This window comes from Puma concolor, chromosome A2 (genome assembly GCF_028749965.1).
Source record: "Puma concolor isolate L17-30 chromosome A2, mPumCon1.1.hap2, whole genome shotgun sequence".
Classification (NCBI taxonomy): Eukaryota; Metazoa; Chordata; class Mammalia; order Carnivora; family Felidae; genus Puma; species Puma concolor.
This window is the reverse complement of record NC_141668.1, coordinates 171,536,680-171,550,334: the sequence shown is the minus strand read 5'-3', so window position 1 is coordinate 171,550,334 and position 13,655 is coordinate 171,536,680. Positions and strand designations below refer to the sequence as shown.

The window sequence follows — 13,655 nt, the reverse complement described above, 5'->3', positions numbered from 1 at the left end:
GTGTCCTCGGGGGTGGGGGAGCCCCTGGCCGGCGTCTCCCGATCCGGAGCCGACGCCGTGTGCCCCGCTTCGCAGACGTGGAGACTGAGGCCCGGAGTGGCGCCCCCGCCTGCCTGAGGTCTTGCCGCGGGGCTGAGAAGGATCACAGAGGAGAGCTCGAGAGAGAACTGGCATCTGAGTCCTTTATTTGGGGGGGGGGGGGGGGTCCTGGGGAAAGGACGGAAGGGGGGGTGTGCGATGGGGGGAGAAGGGAGCTCTGGGGGCCAGGGTCACAGACACGCCTGAGGCTTTCCCTGCCCCCGTCCCACCGGGGGTGGGCGGGGGGCAGTGGTCCTCCCCTCCAGCCCGCGCCCCCTGCCAGCAGCACCTGGCCCGGGACCACAGGGTGCCTCCAGCCGAGGTGGGGGGCCGGAGACTGGGGGAAGACGGGGTGTCGCCCGCAGGGCCTCCCACAGCCCGTGGCTCCTCTCCTGTCTCGTTTTGTCTTTAGTTGGTTTCTTTCTTTTTTTTTTTTTTTTAAGTTTACTTCTGAGAGAGAATCCCAAGCGGGCTCCCCGCTGCCAGCGCAGAGCCTGACGTGCGGCTTGAACTCACGATCCCTGAAATCATGACCTGAGCTGAAACCGAGAGCTGGACGCTTAACCGGCCGAGCCCCCCCAGCGCCCCTAGTCGGTTTCTTTTTTGACACCAACATGACCCTGATCGTAAAACCAGGCAGACACACAAGGAAGGAAGGAAGGTGCCCAGCCCGTTGTGTGGATAGAGACGCAAAGAGTCTAAGAAAGGGCAAACTCAATCCAACGGCGTCTTCAAAACAATAGAACACCCCCCGTTCGAGGTGGGGTTCCTGGAAGCAGAGCCCGAGTCGGAAGCTGGGGGGGTGGGGGGGGCCGCTGAGCAAGGAGCTGGTCTCGGCTGGGAGACACGACCCTGAGCAGGAAGTGGACCCTGGAGTTCTGGCCCAAGGCAGGCGGGGTGTCACCTGTGTCTCCTCCAGAGTCTCAGCCCCACCCGAGAGGGGGCTGTAAGCTCATGGCTCGTCCCATCCAAAGGCAAGTCCCTAGCCAGGCATCTGCAGACACACTAGGAAGGCCCCGGGGCCCCGCAGCGTCCAGCTCGGTCAGCCCCCCACCCAGGACCTGCTTCTCCAAGATCCCAGTTGGTCACAGCCCTGGGGGAAACACGGAGGAGCGTCAGGATGAACGAGGCAGATGCTCACAAGGCTTATACCTCCGTGGTGCTCCGCTGGGGGTGATGCTGCCCCAGGGGCATCAGACGATGTGGAGACACTTGAGGTGTCTGTGCCGTGTCCCACAATCCCTCTCCCTGTCCCGGCAGTCCCAGCTTGTCCGCAGCTGGTGGTGGCCACTGGCGAGCGATGGGTCCGATTCATTCATTTGATCATTCAGCAACTATTGAGCACCCACTGTATGCCATGCACTGTTCCAACAGTCAAGGGGAGAGTGATGGCCCAGAGAGAGAAAAAATCTCTGCTCCTGAGGATTTGGGGAGGCGACAATCAGCATGATAAACATGGATGTCAGAGGGAGGTGAATGTTCTGGGGAAACATGCAGTGGGGAGGTGGGGGGTGGCGGCAACAATATCAGGAACAGTCAGAGAAGGACCTGTCTGCGGGAGTGACATTTGAGTAGAGGCATGAAGGAGATAGGAAAGTCAGGTCAGAGGCACGAGTCTTGCGAAAGCCAGGGCAAAAGTGATCCGGGCAGAGAGAAGAGCATGTACAAAGGTCCTGAGGTAGGACTGTGCCTGGCGGGCTAGAGGAAGAGTGGGGTGGTCAGCATGGATGGAGCTGAATGAGGGGGAGAAGGGAGGGGAGTGTGCGGTGAGCCTGAGCACACGGACACCCGGAAGGCATGGTGAGGACTTTGGGTTTTGCTTGGGGACGCAGGCTTCGCTGGGATCGAGGGTAATCATTAATGAGTCCCCCGCCCCGCTGAGAGGTCCACACGGGTTTTGGGGACAGGGATCTGGGAATCTGCTTTTCACTGGCCCAACTGTCTGAACAACGTGGGGTGGCCGTAGTCCGGGGAAAGGGTGGCGGTACCGGGCTCTCTCTGCACCTGGCACTGTCCCCCGCCATCCAAGGGGGACAGCACAATGGGCTCTAGAGGCGTCCCTCCAAAGATGGTCCCCGGCCCACCCAGGGTCAGCTCACCACGTGGGAACAATGACATCTAGCCCCTCGGACTTGTTTTTTCACTTAACATACGGAGGAGTGTAAGCAGTGACTCGGGGACAACACGGCCCCTCCCAGCCACCCGGCAGTGGCCACGTGCTTCCCTGTCCAGCTCAGAGCCGTGTCCATCAGACGCACCACGTCGCTGGAGGGGTCGCTCACACGGTAGTGTCTGGGGCTGGTGGACAGGATTCATTTGGCTCGTGCGCACCATCCACCGTCGATGGAATGGTCTCCAGCTTGTGGTTACTGCGACTCAAGCTGCCAGGAACATTCTAGAACCGGCCTTCGGTGAGCAGAGCTCTGGTTTCCCCGGGGCGCACACCTGTCAGAGAGTGCAGGGCGAGCATTTCTGAGTGTCGTGGGGTGGCTGGAAAGAGCCACGAGCACGCTGGGAGGCTTAACATCACAGACGTTTATTCTCCCACATTCTTGAAGCGGAGGTCAGGGTGTGGCAGGACCGAGCTCCTCCCTCGGCAGGCTCCAGGGCAAGTTCCTGTCCACCTGTCCCAACTCCTGGAGGCCCCAGGCGTCCCTGGGCTCGTGGCCGCGTCCCTCAAGTGCCTGCCTCTGTGGCCATGTGGCTGTCTCCTCTGTCTCCATCTAACAAAGACACTTGTCACTGGGTTTAGGGCTCACCTTGGTAATCCAGGATGATCTCGTCTTCAGACTCTTAGTTACGTCTGAAAAGGCCCTTTTGCCAAACAAGGTCCTGGTCACAGGTTCCGGAGACTAGGGTTCAGCCCGTCACTGTGTGCGTACCTTCATCTGGAGCAGATGTGGCCAAGCTGTACCCCAAAGTGGTCCCGCCAGTGCCCCCTGTGACCCGCATGTAACCCTGTGGGCTGTAGGACGGCCCGGGGCTCTCAGCGGCGGTGGGGGCCCAGGCCCTCCGTGGGTTAACCCTGGCTCAGGGTCAGAGAGAGTAGGCGGGCCCGGGGCAGGCATTAGGGGGGTGCTGGCCGCAGAGAATTAAAAATAGTAAGAAAAGCATCAGGACCCCAGAGCCAGCGTTCTGTGACGTCGTGGGGAAAACTTCAGGGCGCGAAGGAAACAATCGTTGCCAGAATCGCCATGTTACTGACGGGACGCAAGCTTCGAACTCGCATTTGTGTTCTTTACCCTTTAACAGACCCTGTGGGTTCAGAGAAGCCCCAGTGATGACCCACCTGTCGCGGCCAAGGGAGCTCGCTGCAGGGAAGTCTGACCGTCCTCGCTCGTGGTCCCTTCCGGCGACCACATGGGCACTGTGTATCCCCATGGCGACACAGGGACTGCTAAAAACCGAGACCGGGGATGGTAGAGAGGACGACACAGCCCTGGGGCCACCCCGTTTCTGTCATTCTCTGAACACCTGGAGTGCGTGTTCGTGTGCGGGATTTGAACATCTGTACAATTCCAGCGGCGTCTTCTCTCTCTTAAGTGTTCAAGTGTTTGTTTTATTTCCTTTTATTTTAATTTTTTAAATGTTTATATATTTTTTTGAGACAGAGAGAGACAGAGCATGAACAGGGGAGGGTCAGAGAGAGGGGGAGACACAGAACCCGAAGCAGGCTCCAGTCCCGGAGCCGTCAGCACAGAGCCCGACGCGGGGCTGGAACTCACGCACCGTGAGATCATGAGCTGAGCCGAAGTCGGAGGCTCAACCGACTGAGCCCCCCAGGCGTCCCCTCCTGTTTCTTTTAAAGCGAAAGAGCAAATCAGGACATCAAGGGACCCTCCGCGGCGACTGGTACGCGATCGGCCCTGGAAACAATGTTGCCTCACGGAGCGGGGTGCCACTCAGGGGTCCTGTCTGCCAGGGCGCATCCCGCACTGGTCTCTCCTCCACCGGCTGGGCCAGCCGGTCCGGGAGCTCGGGCAGGGCTGCCCCGTGGACCATCCCCCCCCCCCTCCCCAACATAGCCCACTCAGTGGCAGAGGTGCAGGGACAACCTCGGGCAGCCCTGACGGGCACAGAGGGGCCTTGGGTGTAGGTGCCAGTGTCAGGAAGCCAGAGTGTGGGGAGAGGTGTTGCTGAGGAAGGCTAGCACCCAGGGGAGAGGCAGGGGCCGTCTGGGTGCAGGCATCACCAGGTGCCTAGCGTCCCTTCCTTTCCCGTCCTACCACTAGGGGGCGCCCAGGCCCCACACCACCCTCCAGCGCTGTGCCCCGTATAACACCGGCGGGGGGGGGGGGGGGGGCCCAGGGGGGCCCCAGCTTCAGTACTTGCGGCGGGGGGGGGGGGGGATGGGGCCAGGTCTGGGACCCAGAGGCAGGGGAAGGAGTCCGAGGGATACGGTTCCCATGCTCAGAGCTGCGAGGGGCTGAAAGGATACTTGCAGATGGGGAAACTGAGGCCCAGGGAGGGGCAGGGTCCGGCCACAGGTCACCTGCAAGGTCAGGCACTGAGCCTGAGACCCACAGTTGAGCGTCCTGTGTCCTAAAGGAAAACACAGCCACGGACGGTACAGAAGACCAGAGTGTCCCATCCAGGGAGAGAAGGTAAAGGGTGGCCCTTCCAGAGTGCCCCCAGAAGGTTTGTTGGGTGACACCCTCCAGGTGCCTCCAATTCACACTTGGCCTAGGTCTGCCCTCCTGGCCCCAGAAGACTGATGAGTAGAACATATCCAGGAGAACACAGGAGGACAGGGACCGGGGCCCCGGGTGGCATGAGATGGCAGTGTGGCCCTCAGGGGGCGTGGGGAGGGGGCACTGGACCAGCAGGAGGAGGAGGAGGGCTGGGGTGCACGTGAGAGTGTTGTGCACACATCGTGACAGCGTGACCGTGGGTCTGACCACCAGCACATCCCGGAATTTCTGCAGCCGCGTTATGTGTCACTGGGGTGTCCTTGTCGTAAAAGGGCTCGCAAAGATTAAATAGGCAGAAACAGGGATGGATAGCAGTGTTGTCCGAAAGAAACCCAGCCAGGGGCATCTGGCCAGCTCAGTCGGGGGAGGATGTGATTCTAGGTCTCCGGGTTGTGGGTTCGGGCCCCACATCGGGCGCAGAGATTATTTTAAAAATAAAATCGGGGGGCGCCTGGGTGGTGCAGTCGGTTAAGCGTCCGACTTCAGCCAGGTCACGATCTCGCGGTCCGTGAGTTCGAGCCCCGCGTCAGGCTCTGGGCTGATGGCTCAGAGCCTGGAGCCTGTTTCCGATTCTGTGTCTCCCTCTCTCTCTGCCCCTCCCCCGTTCATGCTCTGTCTCTCTCTGTCCCAAAGAAAATAAATAAACGTTGAAAAAAATAAAAATAAAATAAAATAAAATCGGAAGGAAGGAAGGAAGGAAGGGACGAAGGGATGAAGGGACAAAGGGAGGAAGGAGGAGAAAAGGAAAAAAAGGAAAGGAAAGAAAGAAAGACCCAGCCAGACTTGCTGAGGCGCTCAAGATTATCTCTGAGCTTCCTGGTGGCCGGGGCAAAAGGGGAAATGGGTACCTTACAGTGCCTGGGTAGGCGTGTCTTCTAGGGAGCATGTCTGTTGGAGATGGTGTCTCTGAACACATGAGGCGTACGTGTGTCAGAGAGAGAGCACAGAGTGTCAGGGAGTTAAACAGCAGTGAACATCCTGGTAGCCAAGGCAAGAGGGGAAACTGCTCTATTCCAAGGTCTTGTTGGGCAGTCTTCCTTTGGGCCATGCTCGTTTGTGACAGTGTCTCTACGAAGGTGAGCATGGGGCAAAGCAAATAAAAGCAGACACAAAGTTCCTAAGTATAAATCATCTATGAGCTTCCTGGCAGCCAGAGTGAGAGAGGAAATAAGAGCGTCTCTTCAGTGTGTCCTCCCTCACCAGTGCCTCCTGCTCATGACAGTGGACCTGACTGGGTGCAGGGACAGCTAAGCATGTGTAGTAGGCGGGAAGCCACTGGAAGCCGGGGCAAGACGGGAAATACGCTGAGTTTGAGCCCGGTCAGGCATGCCTCTCTTGCTGTAGGTGGCGGGGGCCCGGTCCCGCGGCTCAGGCGGGGCAGTGTCGGGCAGCCAGGCGCACGCGGCTGTCCTCGGCAGGGCTCCACGCTCGGGCGTAGCCAGTGTGGGGCAGCAGCAGCCGGTCCTGAGTGCCGTCAGGGCTGATGAGGCGCTGGACAGCCAGCAGGTACTCGCGATGGAGGTCCAGCCGCGGGCAGGGGCAGCGACCCAGGGCCCACACGTACTCCAGGGCCCGCAGTGGCGAGCGGTTCTTATAGATGAACTGCACGCGAACCTCATAGCGCGTCTCCTGGGCCTGTTGGAGGCGGCTCAGCACTCGGGCCCTGAACACTGCGGGCAGGACTTTGCTGAGGCTGACTGGACACTCCACCCTGGGCACCCCCCCCCCAGGTGCACCCCGTTGCCAGAGAAAGGAACCGGGGCCAGATGGAGCACTGGGGGTCGCTGGGGACTGTGGAGAGGGGCCTGGGATCAATGAGGGGTCCAAGTTCAGATGAGGGCAAAGGGTCAGATCAAGGAGTCCCATTAGGGGCAGAAGGAGTCAAGCTGGAGTCAGGTTAAGGAGTCAAGGGTAAAGTCAGATCGCCGTCAGGGGGCAGCAGGACAGGGCTGAAGTTCAGGGTCAACCAGGAGTCAGGTAGCGGTTGGGGTTAGGAGTCTCTCACCGAAGTCGCCGCCGCAATAGTGGAGCAGCCGGTGCGCGCGACCTCGAGTGTCTGGGCACGGTGAGCAGGGGTCTGTGGGGGGCGCACGGTGAGGGGCACGGACCTCACCTCCCTGCTGGCTCCCACCGGGCCGTCCCCACCTCACCTGGGGCGGGGGGCGCGGTCCTCGGGGAACCGGCAGCTGGGGCCGCGGGGGCTTCAGCGGGCTGTGGTTCCACCTCCCGAGGCTGCGGCTGCCGCAGGGACCAGCCCAGGGTCTGCGCCTGCGCCTGGAAGGGGCCGTAGCGCTCCCGAGGGAGCCAGAACTCGAACTCGATGCCGGGGTTGGGCTCCTGCAGGAGGACCTGGAGGGGTGTCACGCCGAGGGAGCTGCACTCGGACCCGATGGCCCAGCTTCCCCCCTCTGGCCCCCGTCCCCCGGCCCCCATCCAGTAGCCAAGCGCCCCCTCCATCTCCCAGCTGCCCCCGCAGAGCCTGGGCCGCACCTGCAGGAGCAGGTCTTGGGAGGTGGGCCCAGCCGCGCGCAGCGTCTCCTCTGGCCCCGCAGCGCGGGTGTAGACCACACGGGTGCCCGCCGCCTCGTAGGTCCCGGGTGGGCTGACCGCCCAGTTCCCGTTGAGCACGTGGCGCCCGTCGACCCCTATCAGCGCTGCAAGGGAAAGGTCAGCCCGGGCTCCGGGAACCGGCCCGTTCCGCCTCCCGCACCCCTTCCCCCCCAGCCGCAGCCGCAGCCTCCCCGGCTGTATCCGAGGCGGCCAACAAGACGCCTCCCCCTTCGGGCCCTGCGATACCCAGGTGGTTGCGGCTCCGGTGGGCTACGCGGATGTGTCTGGCGCCCTCGGGGATCAAGGTCACGTTCCAGTACCCAGCGAAGGCACCTGGGCGGAAGGAAAGGAGGGCGTTGGGCGCGAGTGGGAGGGTATTTGAGGGATGAGTTGAGGATTAAATGAGATACTGCGGTAAGCAAGTTAGCCAGGGTCCTGGCACCTCCACAACGCTCGGTAAACTTTTGGAGGTAAGATTATTCTCGCTTAAGTGCAGCTGGGAAAGAGTTAAAACCCCATCTGTTCCGGGAAGGGCGGGACCATCTGACAGTAACCAGTCAGAATGAAGAGAGGGAGGGGGCTGGGCCACGGACTGCCCAATCAGCTCGGGATTTCGCTTCCGGGCCCGAGGCTCGTTAAAGGGCCCGCTCTGGGCAAGCGGGTACGACGGGGAGGGCGGTCACCGGAGTCACGGAACACGCGCTGCACGAAAAGGCACGACTCGTTGGCGCCGCCGCAGCGGCCGCAGTGATCTTCGCGGGCGTCCGAGCCCAGCAAACCGTCACAGCCGGCGCTCTACAGGGGCGGGGAGGACGAGCGCGGCTTCGCGGACAGCCCCTGGCCTGGGACAGCCCTAGGAGGCGGGGCCGGGGCGGGGCCTAAGGGGAAAGGGGCGGAGTGGAGCCTGGCATGGGCGGGACACGGGGCGGGGAGCGGGGGGTAGGGGTGCGGTGCTGGGGGCGGGGCTTGGAGAAGGGGGCGGGACCCGGGAGAGAAATGAGTGGGGTCCGTGGCCAGGGCCTGGATGGGAGGTGGACGGGGGGGGGGCGGGGCCCGGCGAGGCCTTACGAGGCAGCGGCCGGCCACGCAGAGCCCCTGGGCCCCGGGGCTGCAGGGGGTGCCGTCCAGGACGCGGCCGAAGGTGTGGTAGAAGGCGTGCCCCTCGGCCAGGCAGTGAAGGTCGCACTGGTTGGGCGCTGGGGACAGAAGGAATTGTTGGGCCAGTCCAGGACGTCTGTCGGGGCTTCTGGCCTCCTCCCCCTCAGGCATGTGAGGCCCAGGGACTCAGCCAAAGCCACACTTGGAGGCTTTGGTTAGAGCCAGGATTGGAACTTAGGTGGCGTCTGCCTTCAGCTCCCAGACCCTCCGAGGCAAGTACCCGGGGCAAATACCCAGGGCCAACGCATGCATGCATGCATGCATGCATGCATGCATTCCTGTCAAGCCCTAACATTAGGGAGCCCATTGTTCATGCTTTCGTCCTGCAAACATTCACAGAGCACCTATTACTTTCCCGACACCGTTCCAGGCTCTGGGGTATGGCAGTGGGCAGAAGTCACTCAGCACACGGGCCCTGCACCCAGCATGTGCCCAATAAAAAGTGCCCAGTGCTGGAGCACCTGGGTGGCTCAGTCAGTTACGTGTCTGACTTCGGCTCAGGTCTTGATCTCACAGTTTGTGAGTTCGGGCCCTGCACCAGGCTCTCTGCGGTGGGCACAGAGCTGGCTTTGAATCCTCTGTCCCCCTCTCTCTCTGCCCCTTCCTCTCTCTCTCTCTCAAAAATAAATAAACATTGGGAGAAAAAGAATTTTAAAAAAGAAGTATTCAGTACTGACTGAATGCGGAGCAGCTGGGTGTGTCACTGGCCCTCCCCCGGACTCAGTTTCCTGGCTGCCTGGCAGGGGGGCACAGTGGACAGTCTGGTCGCAGGCTCAAGCTCACAGCCGCAGGGATCCGTGCTCCTCCTGGCTCCCACTTCTCTGAGCCTGGCTGGCAGACCCTGCCTGGCACAGAGCCCAAGCTGGCCTTGGAGGGCCTCTGGGGGGGGGGGGATCACGGCAAATTTCCTCTAATTCTTAGGGGGGAAAAACACACAAAAAAACCAAAACACCCACGAGGCTGACCGATGGAATCGTCTCCATTGTCAGCTTTTCTTATCTGTATCTGCTTCCACTATGGTGTCTAAAGCTGTTTCCCTTAAATGCGGAGGCACGCTGCCCCGGGCACACAGTTACATAACTTGCTATTTTCAGCTAAATGCAGCAACAATTCCTGCCGCCACCAGGATAAGTTTGAGAACTGTTGGCCTCTGGATACGGCTCCACGCAAAGCCTCAGGCTGTGTTCAACCCCGTGCAGAACAAACCCTGCCTCCCTGTGCTGCTTTCCCCTCCACTTCAACTCCTATGCATCCTTCAAAGCCCCAGTGCTGATGTTCTCTTGCAATCCTCCGGTCGTCTTTCTTTCTCAGCAGCCCCTCCTCCCTGCCTCCTGTGGAGCAACAGGAGGCAAGGCTACTCACCACCGTAGAAGGGCACCCACTGGTAAGTCGTCTGGGTGCCTAGGACAGGGTGGCCATTGTAGAGGGCACACTGGAGGTCTCGGAATGGAATGGCCCCTGGGGGACAGTCCTGAGGACAAAGATGGGTAGGTCCGAGGCTGGGAGAGCCCCAGGGGAGCCCAGAGAGCCTGGCAGGGTGGCAGGTGTATTTGGGGGGCACGAGTGGGGAAGCAGGAAGTCTTCAAGGCGCACCCGAGGGCCCCGGAGGCGGACAGAACTTACCGGCAAATGGCAGAGGCGGTACTCATGGGTGTCTCCCCAGCATGTGTCTAACCCGGGAAGCCTACAAGGAACAAGAGGACCAGAGTGTGGTCAGGACCCCCAGTAACCCTCTTTCCAGAGCTGGCCTGCCCACCCTTGGGCCCGGCCGCCCCCACCCACATTCCAGCCGGATCAGTGGGATTAGAAGGCACAGCATGTGTGGGCAGGCAGAGGGTGCGGCCAGCAGTGGGGCGGGCTGGCGGGAGAGGAGGGGCAGGCACCCCCCTCCCACCCCACCCTGCTAAGCCCCAGCTTTCTGCACTCACCAGATGCAGCGACGGCTGCGCACAGAGACACCCCGCCCACAAGAGCTGGAACAGCGACTCCAGGAACCCCAGGGGGTCCACTCACCTGGACCCTACTTGGGGAGAGAGAGGCACCATCGGCCTGGAGAGAAGCCAGTGGCCCCCACACCGCCGGCCAGGTCCCCAAGCCCACTGGCCCCCTGGACTCGTGTCCCCCCCTTACCTGGGCACTGCCCCCTAAACCACAGTTCAGGAGGGTCCACAGCAGAAGCAGGTTCTGGAGGGGGCGGGGTGTGGGGGAGCAGAGAGGGCGCGGCAGTGGGGGCGCCAGCAGGCCGGGGTCGGAACCCCAGCTCTGTGCCCACTGGCTGTGTGATGTGGGGCAGTCATTTAACCTCTCTGGGCCTCTGTTCTCGTCTCTGAAAAGTGGGGTAATAACAGGGCCCCCGTTACAGGAAAGTCTGAGGGGTCCGTCAGATCAGATAAGAAAAGCAGGCTGCACAGAGCCCGGTGAGGGGGAGGGAGAGCTCAAAGAATTATCTGCTTTTATTGCTATTGTTTGTCGTCTGATTACATGCACACAGCAAGTGCTTAATCTGTGTCTGATTATGGAAGGAATCATTCCAGGACAGTGCACGGGAATCTCCAGTGTCGGGACCCCGTCACCACTCTCCCCACCGTCAATGCGTCTACCTTTCTGTGTGGCCAAGGGCCAGCCACTCCACATCCCCAGGCCTCAGTTTCCCCATCTGTACAATGGGGATCAGCTGGTCTCAGTCCAGCGCTGTATGAGGGACTGTGGAGAAGGTGCGGCTGGCGGGGCTGGCTCGGGGGCTGAGTCCCGGGCAGAAGCCCCCTGGCTGCACCTGGGCCTCCAGGGCCACCTCGGCTCCCAGACCTGTGGTGGCAGGGAGCCCCTGGATGGGGGGGTCACAAGGCGGGTTGACCTGGCCCCAGTCCTGCCGGGGCCCCGTGACCTCATGTGCAGAGGATGTGGGCTCCACCAAGGGCAGCCTGCAGAGGAAAAGGAGCCATTGATGAGGGTGGTGCAGGAAAGAGGGAGGCCTCTGGGGGGCAGACTTGTCTGCCGGGGCCTCAGTTTCCCCATCTGTCAGAGGAAGGGTGAAGTCCCTTGCCATCCACACCCTCCTCGTGACCATGGCATTGCCAGAGAAAGGCGGGGGGAAGCGGCCACCCGTGAGTCCTTTCTCAGGCCAGGGCCAGGGTCCCCGAAGGACTGAAAGAACCAGCTGGACTTTTCCAGCCCTGAGTTTCCAGCCCTGGTCCTGTACCAGTGGACTCTGGACCCTCTCCAGCCTCAGTTTCCCTGGTTCTCAGGCTCTGACATTCGGACCTGGGGCATCAGGCGCTGGGACGCATGGTGGCCCCGGGTGCTGAGAACCTTGGGGACCACTGGGCAGGGCCCTTCTCTGCCCAGAGCTGTGTAGCCGGCTGTATCTGTGCCCCTCTGAACCCCGAGTCCGGGCTGGCCTTGGAGAGCTCAGATGGGGGGGGGGGCGGGGCTTGGCCTTTTCACACGCAGCCCCCTCGCACCACACACACCGAGCGCTAGCCCCTGGGGTGGGAGTCCAAACCCGGTGCTAGAAGCGCCATTTTTCTGCTCCCCAGAGAACCCTCCCGGAGGAGTATGACACATCCCGTTTTGGCCGCGCCCCAGCCTGCAGGTGTGATCCCGGAGCAAGCCACACCTCTAGGCCTCAGTTTCCCCAGGAGGGGGCGGGGATGAGCTCTCTCCCACCCTGGGATCGCTGCCAGGCCAGCCCCTCACCGGCCCGGGCCCGGGCCCGGGGACGGGGAGGAGACGCCGGCCGGGATTGTGGGGGGATAGGAAGAGGGACTTACCGGCTACGGAGAGCCCAGGCGGCACGTCCCGGCTCCCCGGGCGGCCGCAGGACAGGCGGAAGCGGCGGGGCCCGCGGGGAGGGGCGGGGGGAGCCAGGAGCAGCCCCTCCCACCCGGCCTCCCAGGGCGCGCCCAGGCCGGGGTCCCGCGGAGGGGCAGCCCCGTGCGCCCTCGCGCGGCGGTTGCGCGCCTCGGCGCGGATCTACGGCAGGGGACTGCCCCGCGCGGGCGCCGGCGCCGGCGCCTCAGACCACGGCCTGGTGTTCCAGAGTCCGTATCCCGGTGACCTTGGAAAGCCCCGGGGAGGGGGAGACGTGAGGGAACCGACCGCCTCTACCCCCCGCCCCCCCACCCCGGGGCTGCTATTCCGGGCGTCGCGCTCAGGGCCCGGGAATGTGCGAGAACCGAGGTGGCCCTGCCGTGGTTCCGGGAGTCCGGGACGCTGTCCCGTTTCCACCGACGCCCAGATCGCGTCCCCGCGAGGGTCCCCATTCCCGGTCAGTACCTCCCTCCCCTGGTCCTCCCCCCGAAGCCTCCCTCAAGGTTACCCTACTGAGGAACCCGCGCGCCCGGCTGCAATCCTGAGGCTCCCACTCGGGGCCCCGGCCACCCCAGAGCAGGGCCCCAATGCACTGGGAGAAGCTCAGCTCGAGGGGCCGGGCGTGGGGGGTGGAGAGCCCCCTTCCAGGCCCTCCAGGAGCATTCCCGGGCACTGCTGTCACCAGAGGACGTGCCCCACCCTGCCTTCCGCCCTCCCAGGCTGAGCAGCGATTTGGAACCAGACCCTCTCGCACAGGGGCGTGCCCCCGCCCCATGACTTATTTTCCCATCCGGACAGTGGGGTCCGTAGGGTTCCTCACCGAGACACTTCCAAGTGGACCTCAGCTGTTTCTGGGGACTGGCAAGGACAGGGTCCCCCTAGGGCTCCTCATCACCCCCCCCTTTCCCAGCTTAGCATGGGCACAGTGACCTCTCACCCTGCCCACGCAGGGAGGCAGCAGGGGCCCTGTGCTCACCCCTCCCCTGCCTCCTTGCTGTTGCCCGTGAGGCTTCCTGACAGGTTCGAGAAGATGGGGCCACCGAGGGGTCGATGAACGGCCTGCCCCCCTGGTCGCTGGGCAAGCCCACGCTCAGCTTGATTGCCCCCCCTCCTGGAAGCTGGCTGTGGGGTGTCCGGCCCTGACCACAGGGACGGGGGTGCCGGTCCAGCTCTGTCTGCCCACCAGCCTGGAGGGGCTCAGGGCAGGGCCGCTCAAGGCCATCTGTTCAGGCAGTGTTTACTGAGCATGTACTATGCGCAGGGGGAGCCAGGAACAGCCCTGCTAACCAGGCAATCCTACCTCTTGATCAGGACACAGAGAAGTGTCCCAGGCTCCCTGCAGATGGGGTTGGAGGGAGGCCCTCGCCC

General features: G+C 62.6%; 1 protein-coding gene and 1 long non-coding RNA gene across 4 annotated transcripts; one reads left to right on the top strand and one right to left on the bottom strand.

Annotated features, from left to right (window-relative positions):
* Nucleotides 1-5,761: 5,761 nt before the first annotated feature.
* Nucleotides 5,762-12,922, bottom strand: ADAMTSL5 (ADAMTS like 5). Of its 3 annotated transcripts, none has more exons than XM_086699686.1 (13): nucleotides 12,248-12,922; nucleotides 11,078-11,398; nucleotides 10,608-10,803; nucleotides 10,406-10,497; nucleotides 10,101-10,161; nucleotides 9,840-9,948; nucleotides 8,388-8,515; nucleotides 8,003-8,114; nucleotides 7,566-7,652; nucleotides 7,260-7,423; nucleotides 6,920-7,106; nucleotides 6,775-6,846; nucleotides 5,762-6,439 (listed from the first exon to the last, which is right to left on the bottom strand). In XM_086699686.1, exons 2-13 carry the CDS (start codon nucleotides 11,131-11,133, stop codon nucleotides 6,138-6,140), a joined length of 1,566 nt encoding a protein of 521 aa, XP_086555812.1. In that variant the 5' UTR covers nucleotides 11,134-11,398; nucleotides 12,248-12,922; the 3' UTR covers nucleotides 5,762-6,137. The 3 variants fall into 3 exon arrangements, with proteins under 3 accessions (XP_086555812.1, XP_086555810.1, XP_086555813.1); XM_086699684.1 differs by having other exon boundaries at nucleotides 6,920-7,118; nucleotides 12,248-12,913; XM_086699687.1 differs by lacking the exons at nucleotides 8,003-8,114; nucleotides 8,388-8,515 and having other exon boundaries at nucleotides 6,920-7,118; nucleotides 12,248-12,919.
* LOC147583932 (uncharacterized) lies at nucleotides 9,382-10,979 on the top strand. Its single transcript, XR_015248610.1, has 2 exons — nucleotides 9,382-9,861; nucleotides 10,409-10,979. It is a non-coding gene; the product is annotated as an uncharacterized LOC147583932 (long non-coding RNA).
* Nucleotides 12,923-13,655: the final 733 nt, after the last annotated feature.

Excerpts from the sequence above, each read along its gene's own strand:
- ADAMTSL5 (XM_086699684.1), bottom strand. The coding sequence starts at position 11,133 with ATGGGGAAACTGAGGCCTGGGGATGTGGAGTGGCTGGCCCTTGGCCAC. Across the intron at positions 8,516-9,839 it reads GTGGGTGCCCTTCTACGGTG|CGCCCAACCAGTGCGACCTT; the intron begins GTGAGTAGCCTT and ends TTCTGTCCCCAG. Across the intron at positions 7,653-8,002 it reads GCGCGTGTTCCGTGACTCCG|GTGCCTTCGCTGGGTACTGG; the intron begins GTGACCGCCCTC and ends CCTTCCGCCCAG.